This window comes from Cygnus atratus, chromosome 10 (assembly GCF_013377495.2).
Source record: "Cygnus atratus isolate AKBS03 ecotype Queensland, Australia chromosome 10, CAtr_DNAZoo_HiC_assembly, whole genome shotgun sequence".
In the NCBI taxonomy this organism is placed as follows: Eukaryota; Metazoa; Chordata; class Aves; order Anseriformes; family Anatidae; genus Cygnus; species Cygnus atratus.
Window position 1 is genome coordinate 11,821,554 of NC_066371.1, and position 26,885 is coordinate 11,848,438.

The 26,885-nt window shown below is 44.2% G+C and overlaps 1 protein-coding gene and 1 long non-coding RNA gene across 3 annotated transcripts in view; one reads left to right on the plus strand and one right to left on the minus strand.

The window, feature by feature from the left end:
* The window catches only part of MGLL (monoglyceride lipase), a 63,987-nt gene extending 49,280 nt beyond the window's left edge, over positions 1-14,707 (minus strand). The window contains exons 1-2 of one of the 2 annotated variants that reach the window (XM_035546576.2): positions 14,595-14,707; positions 13,508-13,646 (exon numbers count right to left, since the gene is read on the minus strand). In XM_035546576.2, the coding sequence (XP_035402469.1) occupies positions 13,508-13,632 (125 nt within the window). In that variant the 5' untranslated portion in view covers positions 13,633-13,646; positions 14,595-14,707. Of the gene's footprint in view, positions 1-13,507; positions 13,647-14,189; positions 14,458-14,594 lie in introns of those variants that run through there. The other variant, XM_035546575.2, reaches the window with a different exon arrangement.
* Positions 14,708-19,047: 4,340 nt separating this feature from the next.
* On the plus strand, positions 19,048-24,935 carry LOC118248024 (uncharacterized). Its single transcript, XR_004778650.2, has 3 exons — positions 19,048-19,176; positions 19,998-20,066; positions 21,658-24,935. It is a non-coding gene; the product is annotated as an uncharacterized LOC118248024 (long non-coding RNA).
* The last annotated feature ends 1,950 nt before the right edge of the window (positions 24,936-26,885 follow it).

Genomic DNA, 26,885 nt, shown 5'->3' on the forward strand with positions numbered 1-26,885 from the left:
GGCACTGTAGCATGACTGGAGTCTCCCTCTTTGGAGATCTTCAAAAGCTGGCTGTGATCAGCACGGATACCTCCCCGGGATCTAAATTTGGAGGAACCTTTGCCTCTTACAGACAAACCGAGGCAAGCAATGTCTCAAGACTGTAGCTGTTCAGCCTGTGAAACACCTCTGAGTGCCAGAGGCTGTGTCAAAGGACTGTGTGCTGTGGTTGCACTACAACATTTCTGCTTGATTTTATAGGGCTTGTGGGGATTTAGGATTCTGCACATTTCTGTTTGATGTAGTTTGACTTAGTCTAGTAGAATCAGTGGCTTCATTCCAGTCCAGATCCTAAACTGACAATTTAAAAATAGACCCCTCCAGCAAACTACCTCTTCCCTTTCCCCCATTTACCCAGGCTTGGAAGTTCCCATTCAAGCCTGCCCGGAGGTGCTGCTGTTAGTTTGGGCAGCATCCTACTGTTTAACATCATGGAGACTTAGGGTTCAGTCTTAACATCTGTGCCTGCTTCCATGAGCAACGCTCTTGCCTTCAGCAGCTGTTCGCATGCATGTCTGCAAGCCTGGCTCACAATGCAGTTCAAAATCGCAACAATAGGGTTAGGAGGAGATTTGAGAACTGCCATGACCTCCAGGAGAAGTACCATGGGTAGGCTATTCAACAAAGACCAGAAAGTGCAGATACCATAAATCAAGAGAGAAGAGACAGAAACGGGCAGTACAGACATATTTCAAAACAAAAGACTCAACAGGATCTAGCCAGAGCCAGCACAAAACAATGTGGAGTAACAGCTTATGCTGATTTATTGTAGCTCCTTGAAAAGCATGCCCCCGCCGCAAATAACTCATGAGTGGTCTAATATAGGGAAAAGAGATGAAGGAAACTTCAGGCGAGGTGGGAGGGGAGGAATTATTTGAACCTTGCAACTGCGTGGCTCTGGACAGATCTCTGCAAAGTTAACGTTTCTGACCAGCTGCATTCTGTTTCAAGGAAGCTTTGAAGTAGTATTTTAGGGTACACAAGGCTGAGATCAGAGGTGAAGTGTGTGGTGTGTAATTTGAAATTCATAGGCAGGATCTTCCCACCCCTTTCTTGAATAAAACTGAAGTGAATGGATCCTAGGGTTATGGGGATTGCCTCGGGGAGACACTCCCCCACTTTGATATCAGAGATGGGATTGTTCCTGGCAGACCCGCTGCTCTGAATGTGCAAGACAGGCAAGCACTCTGGTGTGGAGCTGCGCTTTCCTCTTGCTGCTGCCCTTCTACACAGTGTAGGAATCCTTGAATGATGAATTATGATTTCTATTTCCAAAGAGACAAGTGTAGGCATCGCTCACATGACTGAGGCAGGGATCACTTGAGGTGAGCCCTGGCACAACTGCTGCTGGGCCTGGCTGGGAGAAAGGCTGGGATCGGACAGTCCAGTGCTGTACTTTGCTCTGCTTCAGCCCATCTGCAGTGCAAAGGGCAGCCCCATGCACGTCCTTGTGCACAGGGGAGATAAAATGGAGGTCATATCTTCCAAGGGGAGCTACAAGGATGAATGCACAAAGTATTCGGTGCCTTTCTCAGAAGACTGTGTAAAACATTATTCAAAGAGGAGACATCAGCTGCAAAATTCAAGTCAATCTGAAGTCACACCCAAAATATTTAGATTACTTTTAAGGTGTGGATGGGGAATATTCAAAGAAGCAAAAGAGTTTCCTAAGAGTTTCCATAAATCCACCTGGAAATCAGGAAAAATAAAAGACTTGTTGCTAATTTTATTAAAAATTAATTTTCACTGGGAAGCAAAACCACTGCAGATGGCTGCAGGACCATGATTCTTGAAGAGGAAATAGAAATGGAAAGTAAGAGCAAGAACAGTTCTTGCAGGTCTCCCCCTCCTCTTTCCTGGGCTTGCACTGAGCCTCTACTGATTTGCAAAGGGACAAAAATTACAGTTTAGCCAGTCTTGTAGCAGTTTCTTGTTGAAATCAAAGTGCAGGCACTGCTTGGTGATATGAACCCTTGGAAAAAAGAAAGGCTTGTGTGATTAAGTGGACTGTCCTTCCAAAGCACAAGAGCTGCAATTAAAGGCCAGAAGATTTCTACTGCATACTTGCTACCGCTTAAACTCAGCTCCGCTCACCACTTGAGCACTAAACTTGTTCACTGAACAAAAAGGGTTTTCTGTATAAAGGTATGACTGTTTCAGAGTATCTGTGTAAAAACTGTTCTTTGTTACTGAGCTCACTTGCAGTCCGGGCATATCCAAGCACCAGTCCCACCAGTTCCAGTGACAGTGCGAGTCGCTCCTTATTGATGCTCTGAGCTTGTAGCTTGACACATCCAACTCAACCCAGAAAGACAAAGCAGGCTTTCTAGAAGGGAAGGTGTGCTTAATTAAGGGATCAGTTCAGGCCATGCAAGAATGTTCTTGATGTTACAACCAAGCCCCATTTTGACAATTTAATCTCACCTTTTCACGTAAGCACAGGAGATAGGGTTAGATTGCAGTATTCCTGTATCAAGGTGAGGACTTCTGGTTGAGCCAGGAGTTGGACATCATTTGTGGTCTGAACCTGGGCTCATGTGAGCAAGGGGCTCTTCGTCGCCAGTCTCCCCACAGAATCAATGGCTCTTAAAAACGGGATCATCCATGTCTTAGACTCTAGCCGTAGCTCTAATCATCTCCAGTCTCAAACTGTTATTTCAGGGAGTGAATGGAGCAGAAAACTCATGACAAACAATACAGAAACAGTTATTAGAGGAATGATTCAGGTCATTACACTGGCACCTGTACAAGGAAGAAACAGAAAAGTGCACACTTGGCACAAGAGGATCAGAGTGTTTCCAAGCCACTTCTTGTAACAAAAACTGCACAACCAAAGTACTTTGATCAGGCATTTGGGGCTTACTTGAGTAAATCTTCCACTAGCTTTGAAGAGATCTGTGAATAAGTAAGGAGCAAGAAAGGCGATGACACTGTAGCTGTCCTGTGACCCTGAGACAGCATGCTATTATTACTTTCTAATAAAGCCCTGACTGTACAAATCCCATGTGTGGCCATGGTCTAAAGCAAAACGTAAAACTTCAATTCCCTGAAATGCTTAGACCTGATAGCATGGCTTGTACCAGGCAATACCACCATAACATGCTCAGGAGCTCTTGATTACTTCCTGCACACTTATAAAATTCCAGTTTGGATGTCAGAGATAACATGAGTCTCCAAATAACCAGTTGTTTTCTGTGTGATTTTCCAAAAGTCAGCGTGGAGTTAGCCCATAAACTCAGAGACAGAAACTCAAGGATTGATTTCTTAATAAGAAAGCAGTTATATATATTTTAGCATACTTTGAGATTAAGCACATTAATTTCCAATGAATAATCCTCTCTCAGCACATCCCAGAGCTGCACTCCAGCCCTGCCAAGCTATGAGAAGAACCTTTGCAGAGAGAGGTTTTACAGGCTCTGTCAAAATCAATATCAGGAACTATTCCTCTGGGAAATTAGTAATGTCACAGGCAAAGCGTTTGCCAAGGCTTTGAGCATGTTCCAATTAATTTAGTATTCCACATTTGCCATAGACCTGAGGTATGAAAGAAAGTTGAAAGTAAACAGCTAAACGTGACACACGGTAATCCTGCTAAGGCAGTGATTGCTGGAACATGTGCTTTAAAGGCTGAAACATTTATTCATGCCTCGAACCAATGTAAATTTGAAATGCAGCTGAGGTGCAATGGTTTACCTACGGATGATTTACAAGCTAACAAACGGAAAGAAACTTCTGCCTACAGTTGCCAAATCCAGGTCTGTGTTATTTCTTGGTCATACTGAGATAGCATGTTTGTCCAAAGAATTTAGTTATGATAGGCTTGTTTCCTGAAATGCTCTTTTATTTCCAGCTCCCAGGCTGTGTCCCCTATGGCAGGGAGGGCTGCCACACCAATGTGAATAAGGAACAGCTTGCCACCACATCTAAACACTGTCTTGTTGATTTGCTCTCAAAAAGTAGCTAGATATAATAGCTTTAAACTCCAGAAGTTGAAGGAGGACTTGGACAACTTGGGGTGCAACTGCTAAAATAAGGATGACTGATAATACTGAAATGAAGAGGTATTTAGTCAGATATATCCTTGGCTGCAATCGCTTTAGGTAGAGGCAAAGACAGCTAAAGGCATGTGGGATGCCTTTTCTGCAGAAAAGCTTAAAATAGAAAAGGAAATCAATACTCATTTACAGTATCTGGCAGTCACTGAACCAAAACATACATGTACACCTACAGCAAAGCAGAAATAACAACATTTATTTAAACCACAAGCTGTTATTCTGCTGTGGGAACGCTCTGTTTTCTGTGGATGGCTTCACCAGAAACAGAAAAGTACCACGTATTTGGGACCATTTCTTAAAAGCCTCAACAATACCAAGACCAAACATTATTAACACCAGAATTATTAACCCCACCACTACTAGCCTGGCTCCGGCTCCTCTGGATTGCTGGCAAAGAAAGAGCCAGAGCTGGTGGGTGAGAGAGCAGCAGGGAAGGCACTCAGTCTTTCCTCCTGAGCTTCCCTTCTGCCAGCTTCCAAGCCACCATTTGTGGGATCACAAGGCAGGCATCTGCTCCAGCCTGCAGTGGGACCGGGCAGAGCTTTATCAGCTGCATCACCACAGGCGTGGGAGACACGGGGTCTCAGATGAGGGTTGAGCTTTTGCATGTGGGGTCATGGCAAGGGAGGGAGACAGCTCTGTTCAGTCAGGTTCTCCAACTGCCCATGTAGCTGGGGAGGGGCAGGAACAAAAGGGGCATGTCTGAAAACTTTTGGCGTTTAGCAAAACTCAAACAAGCCTTGATGCTACATTTAGCTGTGCCGAGTGATGGGACCACCTCTCCTAAAGCAGCAGGAAAATGCACAGACCAAGAAGCAAAGCTTTGTTGGTCAGAACTGTTGCATGGTGCTTCAAAAGAGAAATGTGTACCGATGCCTAGGAATGATGCAATGTTTCTACAGGCTGTGTAAAACCAGGGGCTTTAGGGGAAGGACTAGTGTTTAGCAAATTAACATTCTCCAAACACTGAAAGTGAAATTGAATATAAACAAAGTGAATCTGCTGATTGATTTTTTTTCCATCCCTCATCCCTCATCCCATGTGACCAGTAAATAAATAGCATAAATAATAACAACAGCTGGCTTTTGTACAACACTCCTCATTCATAAAACCCAGAATGCTTTACAAAGTGTGCAGCTATGCCTGTTGTAGAGCCACGTAATTCAGAGTTGAACGGGACCCTCCAGAGGTCCTCTCGCCTGCAACCCTGCCCCAAGCAAGGGCTGACCCTTCCTACCAAGTGCCACATAAACTGAGCACAAGAGGTGAAAAGCCTTGCTCACAGCAACACAGCATGCCAGCAGCAGGGATGGGCACACAGTGTGCGGCAAAACCTTAGGGTCAGCAGTCAGTGGGAACTCAGCAGCAGAGCCAAAGTGTTCCCATGGTTTCCCTGAGCCCCAGTCCTGTGCTACGCACCCAGGGACATGGCAAACCTGGAAAGAGAATGACAATTTTTGAAAAGTTTTCTGTCCTAATGAACCTGTGGGCAGCTAATCATGTCAGTAAGATGATCTGTGCATTTTCAGGACAACCTGGTTTTAGATGCTTGGTGCTCCTCGCTAAAACCATTTGGAGAGGGCCAGATGATGACTGAAGGCTGACCCTTGAATATTCTTTTAATAAAATGAGATTATGAATGCTGCTCATGCTGCTCAGAACACAGTTTTTATTACTCCAAATATTGTAAACTAGCTCTCACACAAAACTAAAAAAAAAAAAAAAAAAAAGAAAAAGCTTAACCATTAAGTCAGCTAGATGTTATCTCCAAAGCAATTTAATTACTTACTGCTTCCTCATCACTCCTCACTCCTTTAGCCCAGCAAATTAAGCTACTGAAGATTTCTGGAGTTTGACAAGTGAATTCGAAGCCTTACTGAGATTGTTTTGAATAAGAAAAGTAAAAAATATGTTGAATAATAATAAAAATAAACCTGTCTCTCTGGCTGGTGAACTAGCTAACCTGCTGACATTTAGAACAAATTTAACCAACTTTCTGCTCTATAAAGGGCCAAAGGTTTATTTTTTCCCCTCACTCTGCAGTCTTCAAGCTTGATCAAGGAAGAGACAAAACATACAGAGCAAACTCTTTTTAGCATAGGACACATATGTGGCTGAAAAAGCTCAATAATCTTTCTTGTTTATTAACTCTGTAGTAGTTTGTACATTTTCTACTTGCCCATCTATACACAGTATTGGAGCAAATGATCACTACCTTATTACCGCTGAATGGTTGGCTCTAGACCAGTTGTCAATATTTTGTTTCTTTTTTTTTTTTTCTTGTCTTTCTTTTAGTGGATTGCTGCTGAGGCAATTTACTTGTAGCTGAAAAGCCGAGAACAACTAATGCATCACTTAGCAGATTTTTTAAATCTCTCTTCAAACATCAATCACTCTTCAACCACCAAACCTCAATGAATAATCTACTCTCTCCGGCAACAAGCTGTCACCCTGCTTACATCATTAACCTGTATGATTATACCCAATTTTAGATGAGGAAACAAAAGCACAGAGAAATTAAGGGTCCAATTATTTAAATTTACGATCATTGTGCCATTGGCAATTGAGAGTCTTGACTGTGTTTTTTGCCTGTTCTCTGCTCCTTGTTGACTTCTGTATTCTGTTTTCTGTTACTAAATTTTCTAGGTCCAGCAATCTGCCTTTGCCACCACTTTCAGATTCAGAGGATTCAGAGGCTCCCATCATCAAGTGAGGGCATGCCACACAGAAATGAAGACAGATCCTGGCTGGAGAGCAAGTGCCTATCACACAGAAGGGGAGTCTCTGTCATTACAGTGTAAGTACTCTTGGAGCATGGTATTACTCGAGGTATTAATATCATCTGAAACTTTACCCTGGTGCTGCTAATTTCCTCCCTGTAGGTTAATAAACCATACTGATAGAGTGTCACAGTATTGGTGCTGGCAGAGTAGGGGCAGGGATGTATGGGTATAGTCAAGGGTGTAACTCCGGGTTGTGATGAGGCAAGGGATCAGCCTAAACATAACTTAAGGAATCTATGAGTAGGATGGAACAATATTTCTTTGGATACTTCAGGGTAAGGAGAATCAGCCATTTGCTATCAGAGTTGTGTCACATCTTTTGGATAAGCAACAATGGGAGGTTGTTAAACACTAATGGCTCCATTCAAGCACATTAGGACAATGGGATGCCTGGACCTAGGGAAGGCAGCTCAGCCAAATGTGTCTGCAGGGACAGCTCTTAGAACAATGCAATTTCCCTAGAAGAACAAAAAGATCAGATGCTGGCTCTGAAAAGCACAAAGCCACAGCAGCTTCAGTGGAACTTCCAAGGAGACACAGGCCAAGTTCTCTGCATCTGGCATCCAGAAAAATATCCTCTTCTAGCCAATATAACTCTACCAGCCAACTCTTGTAGATGTGTTTGTGATGATCTAGAAAAGCTGTTTCGTGTTCCCAAGGGATGTTCAAGAGTGCTGAAGAAACTGAGGCAAGGAACTGTGTGCAACTGCTTGTATTATTTTATGTAAACCTATATATTTCTTGGGCTAGTGAAGGAAAGAGTTTTTGCAACTGGAAGCCTGATAGAGTTGATGAGTTTGTCAAGTTCAGCTATGGCACCACCCTCAAAACTTAACTGGCTTAAAGTGCTCCCAGTTTGATGCCATGAAGGAAATTTATGCAACAGAGGCTAAGCAGGGAGCCAGTGCAGGGCCTGGCCTGTGCGGGCTAGAGACCTGGAGGGACATGTAGGGCATCTATTGGGTCACAGTACAAAGCCAGTACTGATCACCACACTCGTAATCCAATTCAAATGAATTTAGTTACTTGCACCAGAGAAGCAACATTCGCTCAGCCTTCAGTGTCTGGCAGAATCATGAGCAGAAAGTTAGTTTCTCAGCACAATCTCAAGATCGTTTTTCTTCTTTTCCTCTACCTCTACCTCTGACATTAATTGTGTTGGATAGCACAGTTTCCAAGGATTCATGAGGTTAGTGGCAGAGAGAACCAAAACTGTCGTGTCAGGACCAGGATGACATTTTAATAAAATTTTAGAGATTCACCACAAGGAACTCCTAAAGTCACCTTGTACCCACACACCAGCACGCATGTAGTTGCACTGTCCTGCAGGAAAGTTGCACATTTGTGCTTAGAAACTGATCATAACAGTGCAATGACTAAAAGTGGCAGTTTAATAACCACTGCTTTTCTCTTTGTTATTTGCCTTTTTCCTTGGATTCCATGGAAAAAACAAAAGCAGATTTGCTTCTGTCAGATATTCCTGTAGGGACTGAAAAGAACCTATCCTATTAAGGAAAGCTGCTGGAAGCACCCACAGCAAGAACCAGAGCTGCTCTCCTATCTGTCAAAGCATCCCTCTTAGGTGAAGCTGGTTTATTAATTTGCCCACCCCCTGGAAATGGACAAGAAATCATGAAAGCTTGCCCCCATTCACAGTGAATAAGACAGTCATATAGAGCAAAGAGAACATAATTTAAGGAATGCATACAGCTGATAAATTGGAAAAGGGAGGCTTTAGAAACTCAGGCGATAGCAAAATAGCACAAAAAGCCTGGAATGTTGGTTCGACAATGATAATCGTTAAGCAAAAAGATCTTATTTCCCCTGAGCACTGTGTATGATGTGATCAGACACACAGAGAGCTCGATTCATCCTACGACAGACGACGCTGACATCAGTCACTTTGCACCACACAAATTTGGCCCTTATGCGTTAGTTTGAAGTTGACCTCATTAGCACAAACAAAAGTGTTCTTCTAGAGCGGCACCGAATTAGAAATTCCTGCAAGTATTTCTAGAGACTAGCACAGTATAATTAGAGACGTTACAATTAGTGACTCGGTTTCCTTTGCTTTGACTTCGCTTCAGTTTCTTTAGTCATTTTGGAAGGGTCTGAAAGTCAAATTCAGCCTTGTCATCTGCTCACGCTGGGAGCAGTGCTGTTCTTCTGGAAATGCCATGGAAATGCTGATAACGAGGTGCCAAAATCAGCAAGCAATATTCACAATATAAGGGCCAGTTCAAATATAAAGGCAGTTTGTATTTCTGCACCACAGGCACTTCTGCAAAGTCCTTCGGGAAGAGAAAAATGTATTTTCTCCTTATTGGCTTGTTCTTTTATTGCTAGCAAGTCGAAAGAATGACAGGCATTTCTGAGAGGAAAAAAAAAGCAGATAGAAAAGAGGGTGGTTTTTGTTTCTTTCATTTTGTGTTTTTAATCACACTTTGCAGGTGTAGAACTGAGGCAACTCCAACAAAGACAGTGTTTACTCAGACAATTGCACTCTGTCCACCTAAATCATGGTCACAGTGTCTAAAGTTGAGCCACGCCATTTCACTGTACATTAACGATCAGCCAGGAAAACATATGTGGCCCGCACATGTGTCTCGGCTTCAGGCAGCCTCCTCGTGCAGCGTACTTCAATTGCCAGCAATCATCTAAGTGCTCCTAGAGACCCCTATGTGGGGAGACACACAAGCATCGTGCTAACTAGCCAGATAATGATTTCTGTTTGACTGATGAGGAAGCTCAGATAGGAGGATGCCGGGAATCCACATTTTCAAAAGCATCTTCTAACTGCAAGCACCTCAAACATCGAGCGTCCAACCTAGAGCAACTGGTTTATCCTTATTTATAGGGCGAGAGTTGAGCATCGCTGTCTCTGTCTGAAGTCAACGGTGGCTGCAGGCTATCAGCACCTTTCAAAAGCTAAGCTGGGTCAACAAATCTCACAGGGTTTATTTGAGGTCACGCAGAAGGGCTGCAAGTGCCCCAGCACAAACTGTTTGTACTTATCTAGGCAGTGATGCAGCTGAAGCATCCAGAGAAGGCTACGAGGATACAGAGCAGAGAGGAAAAGAAGGTCATCTCTGAACTTCTCCAGGCCCTTCTGGGGCCTCAAAGGAAATATCTTGACTTCTCCCGACTTTCCTTCCCCTTCCTCATCCCACCTCTATTCTTAGCAGCTTTGTCTGAGAGCTGGGAACAGAGCACGGTTTCTTAATTCCTCACCTCCTCTTACCTCATGTTTTGACTCAGATGGCTCAGGGTGGTGGCAGGGGTTTTAACCTTGCATGGAGCTGTTGTTTTTGTTTACACAAAACCCACGTTTCCATTAAGTAGGATTTCCTCAGCTACCGGGACATGCCACAGGCATGAGATCAGCCTGTTTTGGTACCACCAATTTAGTTCCTCCAAAAAACATTACACCATCCTGAAAACACTCTGCCTCCCCAGACCCTGAGCTCTGTGCTCATGGGTGAGCTCCCCGTGCCAGTTACCTGCTGTCATGCTCCACAAACCCTGCTCTTGGCACGACTGAAGAAAACGACACCAGAACAGAACCACCTTTTCCCAGCCACAATCAGCACGACCGCTTAATTACATTTTCGGCTGAAACTGGCCCAACAAGTAGGGTAGCTTGCAGGGCTGCTGGACAGGGAAGCTGCACCTGCATTGCCGCCAGCAAGCAGTACAAGACACCCTGTCCACAGCTCTCCTCTCGGGGGTGACTTCCCCCAAAAAGAAGCGAAAACACTGTCGCTCCCCTTCCTTAGTCCCATTAATATCTACTCTATCTACCCCATCTAATCACTGTGACATCTGAGTGCCTTTGTGTGTCAGCTTCCTGCGAAGTAATCACCTAAATCCCCCTCTGAAACAAAGCAGACCCTGCTGAGGAACTCACAATAGGTGCCTTTCACACGCACCACAACCTTGGCCTCCGTGGCACTTACAACAAAGCATCCATATGTGCACCAGCACGGGCTGATCAGTCGGATCAACACCACGCAGGATCAGAGCCTGGATACTTGTGCCCGCGAAGCAAAAGAGCCTTACAAAATTTCCCATCTTCCTGACAAACCATTTTTTTCTTTAATGCTACAGCACATTAGTCCGGCACAGCCTTTATCCACCTTTGTGGGCCCGTTTGAGGAGATAAAAGAGAAGCGCCAGCTCTGAAGGGCAATGTCTGCTGGCTGGCCCCACTCTCAGAGAGTGCCTAGCCATTGTTTGCTCTTTAACCCCAGGCTAGTACTACTTTTTAATTTTTCCTTTGGCAGATATCCCATTTTTTTTTTCTCCCCGGGGGGTGGATCAAGGATGGTAAGTTCTGTTCTAATTGAAGCCAAGTCAATGATAACCTTTGGGCATCTGCAGTGAAAAGGTATTTCTGCAGTCCTGGCTGGGACTAGATGCATAATGGATCAATGCGAGATCCCACCGTTTGACTGCTATAGCATCCTTCATTAGTGTTAAGATTTCAACCCGAATCAACAATTGAGTTAGAAGATTGAAAGAATTACCTTCAGTATTTGAAACAGAATAATTGTAACAGGCCAGTAAAAGTCCCCTGAGGTGTCTCTCTCTCCCTATACATATATATAGATCATTTTTGCTGAACATTTAAAATTAGATGAAAGTTGCCAAGCTTCTACATATGAAGCAGAAAAAAGCTGAGCTGCTTCTCAAAAGTGAGAGGGAAAAAATGTATTTTTGGTTTGCCTATCAAAGCACTTCGGGAGCATTCTTGACTGTAGAATCCAGGCACTAACTTGCTGCTCAGTCACTTCCAATCTCTCTCATACATAACAATGCCAAAAGAGCTAATAATAAACATCACGCCCCCTCCTTAAACACAAACACGCAAACACACACAGACACACACACATACACACACTTAGGAACCACTTGTAAATGAGCAACACTGATCCCATCTACTTTTGTTGTTACAAAACTAGGGCAAGCTCTCTCAATTAACTGCTTGGTGCACAGAGCCCTAAAAAAATTAACTACCCAGAGGACTTAGACACCAAATTTTAACTCTCAGTTCTTTATCAGCCTTTCATTTCTTGATCAAAGACCCCTCCACTCACTACTAATTTGCTAAGAAATTAAACATGAAAAGAGAAAGCAGTTCCACTACTGGGTGAAGAACATTGTGGGCAGTTAATGATTAATTAGCATTACAATATGAGACAGCCTGATTTCACAGTAGAAGCTTGTTTTGATAGCTTTTTTTTTTTTTTTCTAGTAGAGGAAATCTTCAGGCTGGTGCAAAGGATATGTAAAACATCAGTGCCAAAAACTTTCCTCTGTGTTTCTGAAAGGCAGTGATTAGAGGTTACTATAAAATGCGTTGTGGATGATCTTAATGTGGATGATCTTAAGCCAAGTCCCATGTCCCAGAGCCCAAGAGGTGCAACAGAGCTATGGGGGGTGGCTGCACAGTGCTGCTCCCTGGGGACAAGGTGGCAGCATACACTGCTTAGGTGCTCGCCACCACCCAAATGTACGCCACTCGTGTTGCCCCTTCAGTAGGCAGACACAAAACCCAAGGCCAGGTAACTTGGGCACATATCCATCTCAGCACAGCTGCAGGCTGACGTGCATGAAGTTGTCTGACTTACTGGGTGGTCAAGGAAAAGGTGGAACTCCTGAACCACTTGAACCACTTTTCCTGCAACTGTTTATTAGTTGTTTAAACTTAAATTTAGAAAGATCAACGTAGCTTTTCCTGTTGGCTTGAACTAAAAGAAAACAATAAAACAACATCCAGACTTTTGTAAAGTAGCTACCTATACAACTAGTGGTGGCAAAACACATGTCAAGCCAGAATCTTACAGCAGATACTGGCAGAAAGAAGAACGATCATAAATAACTATGGGAGAAACACAAATAGCTTTCTATAGCAGACCATGATCAGCACATAATAAGCACAGAAAGCCATTACAGTAAGGGGATTATGTAAATTATGAAAAAAGACATTATTCAAATTTCTCTATCTCATTCCTTGTCTATGTTTATTACTGAGTTCAGTTTTGAAATCACAGACAGTTTCCAGTGAGAGGTCCTTAAATCATTCATTAACCATAAATTTAAAAAAAAAAAAAAAAAAGCAGTCAAGAAGCAATGTAGTCAAACCAAATCCTGCCTGTTGCTCTGAGATTTCTGCTATTACTGTTCAAACTTCCAACCTTAATGATTCCAAACTGAAGGCAGATGCTGATTTTTTATTTGTTGACAGTAAGAAAATTAACAAGAGTAGACATCACTAAGCCATCATCTCATCCCTCCCTGATTGCCTGTGCTATTAGTTTGGAGACACTTGTTCATTGCTGGTAGGCACCAGCCACCTGCGTGTGCCACCCTGTAGCATACAGAAACTGCCAACCAAGCCAGCTGTGCTCAAGTAACTCTGGTTCACATCTGTAAGGCGAACTTGAGGCAGTAAAGGTTTGGGGAATACACTCATTACAGTAGGAGCTCAGATGAGAGGCATCTCTTCTCAGTGGCTCTGTAAAGCTCTATGCACACAGCCCTGGCGTGCCAGCCAAGCTATAAATAATAATCACATGAAGAGTCTTATTTACTGATAGTGGAAAAGAACATTTGCTTGAAAGTGCTCACCTGGCGGTTGTTGCTGGCTTCCAATACCTGCAGAAGAGATGCTGCCCGTCAGCGTTGATGATGTGGGGCAGGTCTTTGTACGGGATGTTTTGAGGACTCCGCTTTGGCGAACTTTCCTCTGGCATTCTGGAGGAATGACCTGCAAGGTGTTGGAAGAAACAAGACATACTTTAAGACAGGTGAAGGCAAGACAGAGGCTGATGGGCTCGGACATTCAGGAAAGTCAGTCAGTAAGGCAAGCACCACTGATGGAAGTCTCCCTCCAAAGCCCCATCCAAACAGCCCCCCCAGATCTTTCCTGCTTTAAAACTGAAACAGAGAGAGCATTTTGCCTTCAGAAAAGGCTCACATTTGGGGAGAGGACACTGGAGGGGAGAAGGAAGGAAGATCAATCCACCATTACTACTTCAGCCTCTCCCACTTCTCCCATCTGTGTTTATTTGTGAAACGGATCTTAAAAAGAATATTTTAGCTGCAATCAAGTGCAGATTGTACGGCAACCGCCACAGCTATGAAAAGACAGCTGCATAAAAGATTTATCTCTGTCTCAACATCTCCAAAGAAGAGCGGAGGGCTCGCAGCAGAGGGCTCTGCTTCATCATGAAGATCTTCTCCGGCATCTCCAACAGCAAGGTGGTGGCGGTGGGGAGCGCAACATTTCCCAGCAGAAATGGAAACGAACCTGTTTTCATCCTGTGCAAGGCTTTGCATTCTAGTGGGAAGCCGGCATGGCGAGGCAAACAGCTGAGGCTTTTCGCATCTCGCTGCCGAGCCGCTCTCACAGCCCCCCGAGCACGCAGCCCCCCCGGGGGGCTCCGGTGCCGGGCGGGCTGCGCGGGGCTCGCCGCCGCTCCTCTCGCCGCTTTGCTCTCTCTCTTTAAGAAAAGTCGCTTGGGTAATTTCACCACTTCTTGTTCATTTCATCACTTTTTTTTTTTTTCCTCTTCTCTCCCCCCCCCCCCCCCCCCCCCCAAACAAATCGCGTGTGCGGGCTGAAGTGGGAGGGGAAGGGTGGGGAGAGGGAGGGCTGGCGGGTGGGAAAAGCTGCAGCCCGCTTTCCAGAAGCTGCTGCACACATCAAAGGCACCTTGAACGCACGCAGCTGGAGCAGCGCGCAAAGTTGCTGCGGCCGCAGGTTGTTTGCAACTTTCCTGCCTGCTGCCGCCGGCGGGGTCGCGGCCCCGGCGGCGGGGGGAGCCGAGGGATGGAGGGACGGGGGTGGGGGGGGGATCCTTTTATCCCGGCGAGCCCCGCCGCCAAGCCGCCTCGGGTGCAGCCCAACTTGCCCAGAGGGAGGGAGGAGGAGGAGGAGGAGGAGGAGGAAGGGGAGAGGAGGAGGAGGAGAAGAAGAAGGAGGAGGAGGAAGAAAGGGGAGGAGGAGAAAAGGAGGAGGAGGAGGAAGGGGAGAGGAGGAGGAGGAGGAAAGATCCGAGCACCCACTCTAGCCCAGTCTTTCCCCCCCCCCCGGCTCGGCTCGGCTCGGCTCGCAGCACCCAGCACCTCTCCAGGAGCGGAGCAGCGCGATGAGCACCGGCGGCTGTACCCCCCCTTTTCCCCCCTTTTTCCCTCCCCCCGGTCCCCCCCGGCTCCCCAGGGGCTGCCCAGCCCGGAGGGCTCCTCACCGGCTCGGCCTCCCCCGCCGGGGCTCCGCCTGCCCCTGTCCCTGCAGGGGGCGCTGGGGGGGGCACCCCAAGGGGCTCCCGGGCATCCCCAGCACGGACCTCCCTTTGTGGTCCCCAAGCCAAATTTTGGGGCAGATGGGACATGCAAGGAAGATCGGGTCTCCCAGGCTCGGAGGAGCACCCCAGCACCTTGGTTTGCACCCTTGGTGCGTAAAAGCGGTTTAACAATCCAACATTTATCCAGATGTAGCGCGGCGAATTACCAGAGCTCATACTCAATGCATATGTTACATCTGTATAATTGGAGATATATTTTATGGCACATGACATTTGCTTATGAAAATTGTCGCAGCAAGGTTCCCCACGGTTGAAATAGCTTCCCAGCCCAAAGGCATCCAGATACTGAGTTTTGTCATTTAATACTGGTAAGTGCTTAGCGTTTATTGAGTGCTTTCAGTTTGTTTGTATTAAGAGTACAGGTTCAGGCCTTTTATGTTTCATCATGCTAATAATATAAACTTTAATTTTTAGATGCCTACATATAATTACAGGTCTCAGGGCTTTTTAAGAAGAGGCAGCTCTTTGCAATATTTCTTAAAGCTAGGCAATGTGCTCAATAAGTCCAAACCTCTGAACAAAGGCTGAAGGAAAGAAAGAAATATATGCGAACAATAATAATAACAAATGCAAAACCTCTGAGATGACCATACAAAAAAATAAAAAGGAAATCAAAAGCAGATTTTTTCCTCTTTCAGTGTCATTTATATTAAATGCCCTAGAGGGGGCTTTAGTTATAAACTGCAAAAGAAAAATTACATATTCCTGTAAGTGCTATTGTTTAACAAGAAACGTTTATGGCTGCTTATAATGAGCAAGATTTAGGTCAGATGGGGTCTTGGCCAGAGCCCTGGGAGCTGTACTTGGAGGTGTATAATTTGCTAGGCCAGCTATCGGCTGAGCAGGGGTGGGTGGTATTAAAGAGCTATCGCCAGTCAGCTCCGGAGCTGGGAGAATCAAGGGCATGTCTGTTTATTTAAAGGAGGCATATCAGATAATAACTGGATTAAAAAGAGAAGAAAGAAGACCCCTCTTCCCCAGCTCGCACAGTTTATCAGCCAGGAACACTTCACGCTTCCCTACAGCAGTCCGTGAAACCTGAATCGAGGGGCAGGCTCCTCTCCCACTGTGGTGCTGGGAATATCCGAGTTCCCAGGGCCACAGAGAGGTGGGGGAGACGAGGAAAAATCTCTGCCCATAATTCAAGATAAAAATAGCATCTGAAAGCAAATGACCTTTGCTGGGACACAAGGACAGGATCCTGCCTTTGAGAGCCTGCCCTGGTCAGCCCGGATGCGTGACCCGCTTGCCATGCAGCCAACCTCTGCGTAATGGCAGCAGGGCTGTGGTCCAGCCTGAGCTCTCTGCCAGGCCCAGGGTCTCACTGTCATACAGGAGTGGACGAGTGGAGCATGAACCAACCCATCCGTTCCTTCTCTCCATCCTTCTTGAGCCCACAGGAATTTGGGGGCATTTCTTTGCATGGATAGCACACACCTCCCTCCCGTCTTGTGATAACACCGTAAAAATGAATGAGATGCAAGCGATGACTAGTTGCATTCTATTCATGGGGAGTTTAAGCTGTGAATGAAAATCCACCTGAGAAAACTGGATTGGGTCTGAAGGATTCACCTAGCAGATGTCAAAACAATACATGGGGCTTGAGCAGAGCATTTATTACATACTGGGGTCCTGGTGAGAAATCAAAGGGATGTGTGAGCGTGCAGTATTTAAGAGATTGTAACATCTTCTCTTGTCTCTGTGGAATGAAATACATTTTGGAAATACAGTTTAAGCTAAACCGACTTCTTAATAAAAAATAGAAACACACTTGGTGAATCTTTACACTAACTCAGTAATCACACTTTGAAGAGAAACGTGTTTGCTTTATTAAAGACTGAACCCTGCTTAATTTAAGCATCTCCATTGATGTCTAAGGAGTGCAAAGAAAAAGGTTAGGCCTTCAAATGAGGCAAATTTTAGGAAAAGAATCAGTTTATGGAAAGACAGGAAAAAAAACTGTCATGAAAAGTTTTTATGACAAGGGGAGACAGAAGAAAGGGGAACACTGGATGGATGGGAGACATCATGGAGGGCTGGAATTTAATTCTGATTGTGGGGCAGGGGAATGAGAGAGAATTTTATTTGTCATTAGGCTTTCATTCACAAAATGAATTTTTAATGGGTCATATCTTGTTGGCATGCAGAGGTAAATAGACTTTATGAGTTCCCTCTGCTCTGGTTGACAATATCACACTCCTAAATTGTGAAGGAGTATTGTTTGGGAAGGGGATTTGATGGAGTGTGGGTGCTATACCACGTGTGATTCTGCTCACCAGTACCTCAAGGAGAACTTTTGATGATGAAAAGGAAGAAAAAAATAGTACGGGAAGATGCAATGACAAAATACCTAAGTAGTAAGTGTTTGTGGAAGAATCTCCTCCAACAGAAAAATGCTTGAATTTACAGTAGGCAGGGAGCAGCTGGAGAGCAGCAGACAGCACAAGAGAGAGCACATGGGAAACAGGGAGAGATGAAGCATGAAGAGGAGGAGTTCAAATCAAGTGAAAAGCAAAGAACCCAATGTCACTAAAGCTGTCAGTGTAGAGTCATTCTTTTCATTTTGCCCTTCTCTTTGGCTACTTGTTTTATTTATCCCTAGCCAGATCTGGTCCAGTCATTCATCTTTACCTACTGGTGTGATCTGCCTTGGCTTGCCTGTTGGTATCCTGAGTAAGACATGTCCAGGAGTGGGCATTGAGATAAACTCTTTCTGTTTTCCTATAAAATATCTATTTTAATGCATTGAAGGCAAAAACTAAACTTGGCGTTGGGCGAACCAGACCGAGGAAGAAAATGTTAAAGGACAGTGCTTTATTGATCAAGTTGAGCTTAATGATATCAGCAGAAATTATAACGAGCCTGGCATTGGTCTGCAATTCTACAGTGTCATGTACCTCTTCCCAAACTATTGCTAAGTGAGATGGAGGAAGGTTGAAGGGTTAGCACGAGAATATGTGAGTACCACAGAGACAGTTTGCAGGTTTCCATCAGTTTGTTGCTTATCAGTAATTTCTTTTTCTGTTTTCATTTTCTCTAATCACAGAGGGAATACAATTATTAGAGGAAGCTGCAAGTGATTTAATACCTCTAGATGCAAACTGCAGTGAAGTAATAAAGTATTTTTATCATGTAAATTAAAATAATTAGCGATAAAGATAGCACTAATTTTTTGTAGGTAATAAAGGTAATAAAAATACTGCAAATCCTGCTGTCATTAGAAATCACTTATAAATTGGTGACTGCAAACAGTAGCTATATGAGTGAAGTGATTGTGCTACCTGCCTGTGCTACTAATTTGACAGGACCAAAAATATCCACTTAAAAATACACTGCTTGAATATAGGTTTCAGTCCTTTAAACTGATGTATAGAGAATGACCCATCCTACGTAGAAGCTAATTTCAGAGCTGGTTGCTTTTAATTACAGAAGTGATACGTGTTCTGTTTGGTGGTTGATTTGTCGATTTTTTAATTAAAAAACAAACAAACAAAACCCACCAAGAATATTAATACCAGATTCTGAGACATTCTTAGTAAGAAAAAAATTAACAAGCATCCTCCAAAGGTAGCAAATTCAAAATGAATGGCTGAAACTCACCCTAAAGTTTTGTCTGCAGAGGGGAAATTGCTAGAGTTATTCTAGCAACTCTCTGCTTGAGGATAAATATGAGTGTGGGTTTTTTTTTTTTTTTGCTTGTGTTTTCAATTCTGGAATCGTGTAACCTCAGCAGTATCCCACCAAGGCAGAGGGCCGGGGTGGTGCTGCATAAAAGAGCTCGCTGCTCAGATTTCCCGGTGCTGAAGCCCGGGGCTGTGCAGGCATTGCAGCGGGGAGTGCAGCTCGCCGGCACTAGAGGGCACAGCAACAGCTCCTCTGGAGCCCCTGGACACGCTAACCCTAACAAATCCGGCTCCCTAATGAGTGTGGGTGAGTTTTAAAAGTTTTTTTTTGTTTGTTTGTTTGTTTTTTTTATCAATTTTTCGCCTTATCATTAGAGGGTTTTCTTAAAACATATGTCCCTTTTTATCTCTCTGGCCCGGTGGTGGTTTCTAAATAAAAGTTTCCTGTAAAGAAACACAATTAGTCATTTTCCCTCTGGACTTACACACATCATGAGAATAAACTCCAGTGTCTAATACCCTAGACAAGCACACTGCTGCAACACTTGAAGGGAAATCCTGTCCTTGTCACGGCGAGGACAGAGAGATTAATGAGTCTGCTACGGGATGGCATTTCCTATTTTACTGCATGTAGCCATGTTACTGCTGATACAGTGTTGGTCACCTCTATAGGACCAGGGTTTTATGACAGAAAATATAATTAAAAGGTGTCCTAAAGGAAAATACTCTTAACTTTGAATTTTAATATGCCTAAAAATCAGCTGTAAAATAATCTTATAATTTTTCTACTGCTTGAATTACATTCTCAATTTTGAGAAGTACCTGCCCATTCCTTTTCACATTTCTATGACAAACGATGGCTGCATAATCCACTTTACAAACCCAACATCATTGTATCAGGACAAAATAATACAGCAAAAAGCTACAGCTATTCTGTCATGGTTAGAGGGGTGCTTTATTTTGGTAGCCGAACTGGAAGCACTGACTGGAGAAGAGTTATTATTGTGCTGCCTGGTTTTCTTGCTGCTTTGCAATTGACAAAGCATCATTTATCATGCTTTGCATTCCAATTTTTCTTTGCATGTTTTCCAGCTCATCATAACATAATTATGTTTCTGTTTCTTCCAGCCAGGGGCCGATACTTTCTTTTACTAAGACAACAGCTGCACTGCACAACCTTGATGAATCCCCATAAGGGTAAATGTGTCTGTGGTGCTTGTTTCTGCCTTGGCAACCCAAATGTTCAAGATCTTTTTTATGACAAATGTTGTTTTAAAAAAGCACCCAACCCTGGTGCTTTCATAGCATTTTTCAAAGTTAGGCTTTATGTTGTAATTTATATTTGAAATATTAAATGTCCTGGCGGGTTTGCGATTTTAAGTCTTCTTTTGTAACATTTCTTTTTGTAGTGTTTATAGATTTGTAAATGCTGAGATGGAATTTTACAGGGCCATAATAATTGATATGAAATTTATTTTTTGAATGCAATTGATTTTATGCGTGAGTATCAGCACAACATAGAGGTATGTGTTATGCTCCTAAAAGGCATTGTAAGGCAGCTGTGGTGGTACAGGTGAGTCATGTCCTAACTTGGCCTTAGCTGCTCCAGCCACACTGAAAGGTAAGGGTAAATATATCAGCCTGGTTTATGAAGTGCATTAACTGCTAGTGTTGAAAATGTCATGGAAGACATGGTGTTTTTATTATTACTTATTGAGATATATTATTTAACTCTAATTTGGTGCATTGTACCTGAGATTTCGAAGTGGTTTCAAAAGGAAGGATATTTTTATTTTGCAAGGGAGAAATCAGGACAGAGACAAATAGGGCTCGATACTGGAGGTAAGCCAAGGGCTGAATCCATTCTTAATGGCTCCCAATTTTGTTTACCCAATTATACAATTACTATTTCCAACCTCATCTCAAAATACAGCGTCAGAGCCCCAGGAACAACTCAAGCAGCAACTTTTCAGTCATTAAGGATTCCCTAGATTTACAAGTACAGGGAATACTGTGCCCTGGACAATATCACAGGACACATGTCTGGACAACTGCATTCTTCAGGGCAAAGTGTTCCCTCCAATTTTGCTTTCTATGCTTATGTCTTGGGTGTTATTACTGCTGCCACCACAGTTTGAAGTTTAGCTATATTTCAGGGGTAAAATTACAAAAATTTTATACATGAAGGCAAGAGTTTTAGCTCATGATCACTCTTAGTTACATCTATGCGTGCAGTGATCTAAGGATGCTTTGGGATGTCTGAGCACAAAAGCACATGTAGGAATGTTTCAGTTCTGTCCATCACATTGATTACTGGTATAATTGGCTGAAAGGCTCTTTGGTGTTGATAGGAACTGTACCTGCTTAGCCAGGGCTAAATTCATCTTCCATCCACAAATCGTGAGTTTTGGCTGTTGTTAGAGACGGTAGCAGGCCTACTGTTTTGGGTATACATTGAACTTAAGGATGATGAGAAGAGTTTGCCTTGTGTTATTTCTTCCTTATAACACCACGGCAAATTCTAGCAGATTCTGCCCATGTATTTTTATATATATATATATATATATGTATATTTTCTCATTTATCGCTGGTTTCTCTACTCTGGCCACTCACACACATTCAACGTAAGGCTGTGTAAGATGTGCATTTTCTTTCTGATTCATGTACAGTAATTACTTCCTAACATCTGCCTAACAGATTTTGTAAGAAAAGTAACTCTGCAAATATTAAAAAAAAATTAATGTATGAAATCTTTGAAATCTCTATTACTGGGTTTTGTTATCCACAGCTGACTGGATTCATTCCCAGCCAGGAAGCTGGTTCAGCAAAACAGCTGCATTAGTTATTTAACTGGAGGCCTGATTCTCCTCTTGCTCGCCCTGATGTAAATCAGAAGTAGTACTGGAGAAAGAGAAGAATATCCGTCGAGCGAAGTGCATATCAGAGGAATAGTCAGCATTATAGTATGGAACAACCAGGGGAACTCTAGCAGTTATTCTGCATTCCTAGTACAGGATACTGCATAATGTCCTACAACAACCTTCCACCAAGCACACAGCTGACTCCTAGCACTATTCTCGTGTACATACACTGCGGTAGCACCAAGCAGACAAAAAAATAAGGCCCTGTTGTGCTCAGTGTTGCAACTCAATACCACAAATTCACATGTAACTTATTCACATGTAACTTATTCTGTAGTAAACACCATGTTCACTACTGTTTGCATCTGGTTCATAATTGTTCCCTCTCAGTTATTTGATTTTTACGGTATCTGCTACAAATTACGTTACAGCTCCTAGCACAGGAAAACACGCTCATTGGTTTTCCTCCTAGGCTGAACTGATGCATACAACGATTAACCCAGAAGCACATTTTGGGAAAGAGGATGTCAAATGAGAAGCAATACAGTAAAAAAGAGGATAGAACATCCATAAGCACCTGAAGTATTTCATACAATATTGTATCTCAAGACAGCAAAAGATTGGTACCAGAGCCTCATGTGCTTTGGAGATGGACATCTTCAATCCTCCAGGCCTTTAACAGCCTTTCTATTTGATCGTATTGCAAAGTTACAGCATGTGCTGGTAATAACATCCAAAGCTACCGTATCTCAGTGTTCTTCCCCCAGCCCTCGGCCTGCTTCCCTCGGCACAAGATATTTGTAATATCGTGGCTACAGCCTTTGATTCTCTTGTTTGTTTCTCTTGGTTTTGTTTGTGCTTTGGAGTCCCAAGCATCTGCAGTGGCTGTGGGCTGGGAATATCAGTGCAGATCCCCTATGCAGACCTATCCGCAGGGCTCCCTGAACTCCTCTACGTAGGAATCTTCTAGTTCCCAGCAGTCTGCTTTGACACCAGCACCTGTATTGATTGTATTTGTTGACTCTTCCAAGTACATTACTGAATCTTCTCTGGAGTTACAGCAGTTTCCCTTTGTAGAAATCTAAGGTTTGGAGATGCTACCCTTCCAGGCAGAAAGGAAGCACTCGGCTCTTGTATGAAGACACCTGCATTAAACACCTTCATTCCCAAACCTTGGAACGGTTTGAGGAAGACGACAGCAGAGGGAAAGCCGTAACATTTAGCGCTTGAGCCACACCTGTGCCATGATGCCTTTATGAGACACGCTGGGCAAGGCACATGTCCTCAGTCCCATCCCGAGACCCGTACCCAGCTCCTGAGCTCCTGCAGTCACAGGGTTACAGCAGCATCTATGCCTCAGTTTAAAACAAGGACAAACTTCCAGCCTTTGATGTTGTGGGGCTCAGTCTGAAATGTGACAAGGTGACACCAAGCCAGTGATATCAGCCTGAGTCCAAGGCCTCCCTCTTCATGCAGGTCTCTGATGTGGCTCTTCTATTTCCACTTTTGCCCCCCAGTTTCAAGGTTCTCCAGCAATATGTTCTGCAACAAACTGGGATTTCTGGGGCAATTTCAGTAAGATTAGAAGTATATCCTTCTGCTGCTTCAAAATCTGTCAACGTGAATGATTCATTCAGCACAGAACCCCTTGGCCATTCATATCTATATGATGATCAAATATATTTTTAATTATCAATCTGAGGTAATTTTTTTTTCATACTAGACAATATCCAACTGTATTGTAAGAGCTGTTGGGAGCAAGCCAGAAAATTTGGCAGCACAACATGGAACATTTGGGCTTTCAACACTTAGGAGCATATGGAAAGAGGTTTGGAAGAGTGCCACATGGGGTGTTACTTGGAAGATACTACATTTCTTCATCATTTTTTGTGGACAGAAGTAGAAGAAATTTCACTTTTTTGAAGGATCCTAATTCCTGTTCATTTTCAATGATGTACTGCTGCTCTGGAACTAACCACTATGTTCAGTAGCAAATAAGCTGCATGTTTATGGGCAGCTGCAGATGGGTAATTATACTGGTGACAGTATTGCAGATCTTCCCAAGTTCTTACCTCCAAATTCATGAGAACCCTCACAGCTGAACCCAAAAGGCTACACTCTGGTGACTCAGACCACGCTGGGAATGAGGATGCGTGGTGCCTGGCCTGAGCCAGGATGTGTGCCTCATGCTGAGGACAAGGCCCTGCGAGGTGGCCCATCCTTCCTGCTCCCCCTGCGGCCATCTGTCCCACCATCACCACAACACCCACGGACGGATGGACACTTTGGGCTGTCTGCCTCTGGCACGTACTTTCATCATATGGGTCAGAACAAGTCACAGCTGGGGCAGCAGGGGAATGGGAGAGAAGAGTCACCTCCAGATGTATGCTGAGGAGTGGACATCCAAGAAGCAGCAGCATCTTTGGGCCACGTTACGGACAAATGCCTCATGCCCATGACAGGAGAATTCCATGTGTCTCAGAGTCATTGCCTCTGTTTGTCAGAAAAGTGATGCATACTTTCCTTCATATTTTGGTAATTCATTTGCAATAAGTGCTGCTTAGGAATACATTTTCATGCATTTTTTTTTTGTGGCATAACTGTGCATTAGGTATGGGGCTGAAGCAAATGCAGAATTTATTGGAATACGCAAACCTACATATGTTGTCTTAATTTGCGCTATTGGCACATGAGCCCTGCAGCTCAATGAATTAACCTCTCCAACTGGTAGGAAAGCTCCATCATCATCTTGGTTCAGCAATGAGGGACAAAGGCCAAGAGATCTGCAGGGGCTTGTACCGACTGATGAAGTCACAGCAGTCAGAACTACGGTCTCCCTTGGTGTCCTGAGCAATAAACCACCCAGCTCTGCTGGGACTACATCTGGACAGCAGGATGGAGGCTCTTCAGGGTTTTCCCTCAATGCTTGTCCTAAGTAACTCAGACCAGGGCAGGCCACAGCTCTTTTTTCCCTGTGTGTGCTCTGTTTTCATTCCTGGTGCAGGCGTAAGGGTGGTGGGAAGAGGTATGTGCCCAGCTCCCCTCCAGCCTGGGTGCGTGGTCATGTCGGGGAGCTGGGAAGTGCCCTCAGACCCTGAGCTTCGGTTCCAGCCTGTTTCTTGCCCACGTGGCCACTGGGGCTTTTTCACTTGCATTTTCATGTCACGGTTCATTTCAGCACAGAGCAAGTTCCTGTTATTTCTTTGCTAAAGGCATGCCGGGAGTCGCCACAGCATCTCTAGGCTCTGGAAAGGATGAGCAAAGGCTAAGAAAGTGGCATCCAGGAGCAGGGGCTGGGAGCACGGAGGAATTGGTGACCAGATGGAGGAAAGAGCATTTCCTCCGAAGGAATTCAAAGCCCTGTGGCAATAGCTCTTGAGGATTGACCGTGTAGGTCAGGAGAGCAAAAAAGCTGAATCATCTGAATGGGATTTATTTTGAATGAAACCCCTGCATTCCTGAATAAAAGCTGGGAACAATCTGGTGAGTTGGGAGCATTTTTAGCCGCATATCCTGTGGCTGTGGCATTTCTAAGCCAGCTAAATTCTTACTTAAAATGTTTTTAGTATTTTGTTTCTTCTTACAAAACACATAAACCTGACAAACATTACAGTTATTTTATTTTCTACTCTGTGTAGCCACAATGGCTTCGAGTTCTGCTATTCTGGGTATGCAGTTCCCTTCCTGAGTTTCAATTTTTGTCTCCATTTAGAAATCTTCTTTTTGACCGTAACATGGTTATGTCCATAATTTTCTTAGCGACATTAAAAGCCTATAAACCAATGTACAGAACAGCATTTCCACAACCCCCCATCCAGTTACATGCTTCTTTGCATCTCCATTCCCATCTCTACGGATCTAAAAGAAGAACAAATTCTCTCCTATCAGCCCATTCCTTCTGTCTGATTAACTGGCTGCTATCAGGTTTTTTCCTTTGCACTGCTGCAGTTTCATTTCCAGAGAAAGAAACCCAGTGGATGTTAAGCTCCCGGACTATGGCACCAGTGAAAAAAAAAAATCATCTTTCTTTTCCTACCAAAGGGCTGGCAGTGCCTCCTCAGTCAGGCTGCTCTGAAAATCAGCAGCTATTTACCTAGAGGCATCAGGCAGTGCAGTGTAACTCGGCAATAACTGCTTGTCGGGGGATCAGGAGGGAAACCCCAGAAGAAAGACTGTAGGTGCAGGAGCACTGGTAAGCAGTTGACTTCGGGGGCTTTCTGTGGCCTTTTATTTTTTAAGGTTGCCTGAATTTGTCGAAGGCTCTTTCATTTAGACGACAGAAAGACCTACAAATTAAGCAACATCTAGCTCCTAATGTGTGAAACTGCAATTTGCATACATCACGGCAGCTGCTGAGTCGGCCCTTATTACCTCCGCTGGAGTGTTAATTTAGCCTCAACTTTCTCATTTATTTAAATGAGAAAGCAGCGGGTGGCTGGCATGCCACATTATCCGTGAGGCAACCTGGGATTCAGGTTGACAGAGCCAGGAAGAGCTTTCTATTCAGAGGTACTGCAGGGGTGCCGCTCCCTGAGCTGGCGGATACAGGCGAGCCCGGGTTGCCCTTGCTCTGCTCTAAAGGTCAGCAGCCGTCCTAAGGAAAAAAAAATCAGTGTTGGGTTTGGACTGAAATAAGAGATAATAGGATTACAATGGATTCTCTGGTCAAGTAAATCTCTCTGTTTCTGTTTTCCATATATATATGTATTCAAACTGACACGGTGTGTATGGATACGATAACCAATATATCATAACTAGCTGTAGCAGAAGGCACACACAACAACCTCCACTTGCAGAGCACCATGTGAAATGAGGCTCAGCATGGTGATCAGGGCCTGAATGAACCCCAGGTCCTCGCCCAGCCGGGAGGATGCTGGAGCCCTCCCTGCCCACCGGGAGGAGGCAGCAGCTGTGTCCCCGAGGTGCCATGGCCAGCCTGCAGGCACTCAGCGCACGGCTGGCACAAGTGGATGGGCTGACATCACAGGACTACGCGCGTGCAGAAAGTAAAGCAAGATACCAGTCCCTGAGTCAGAGGCTGTCTCACACTCCAGGAAAAGAAAATATGCTCTGCACCAGGAAGGAGAGGATTAAGTCCTAGAAACAAAGAATTGGCCATTCCCAACCAATTCCAGGAACAAATATAATTGTTGGA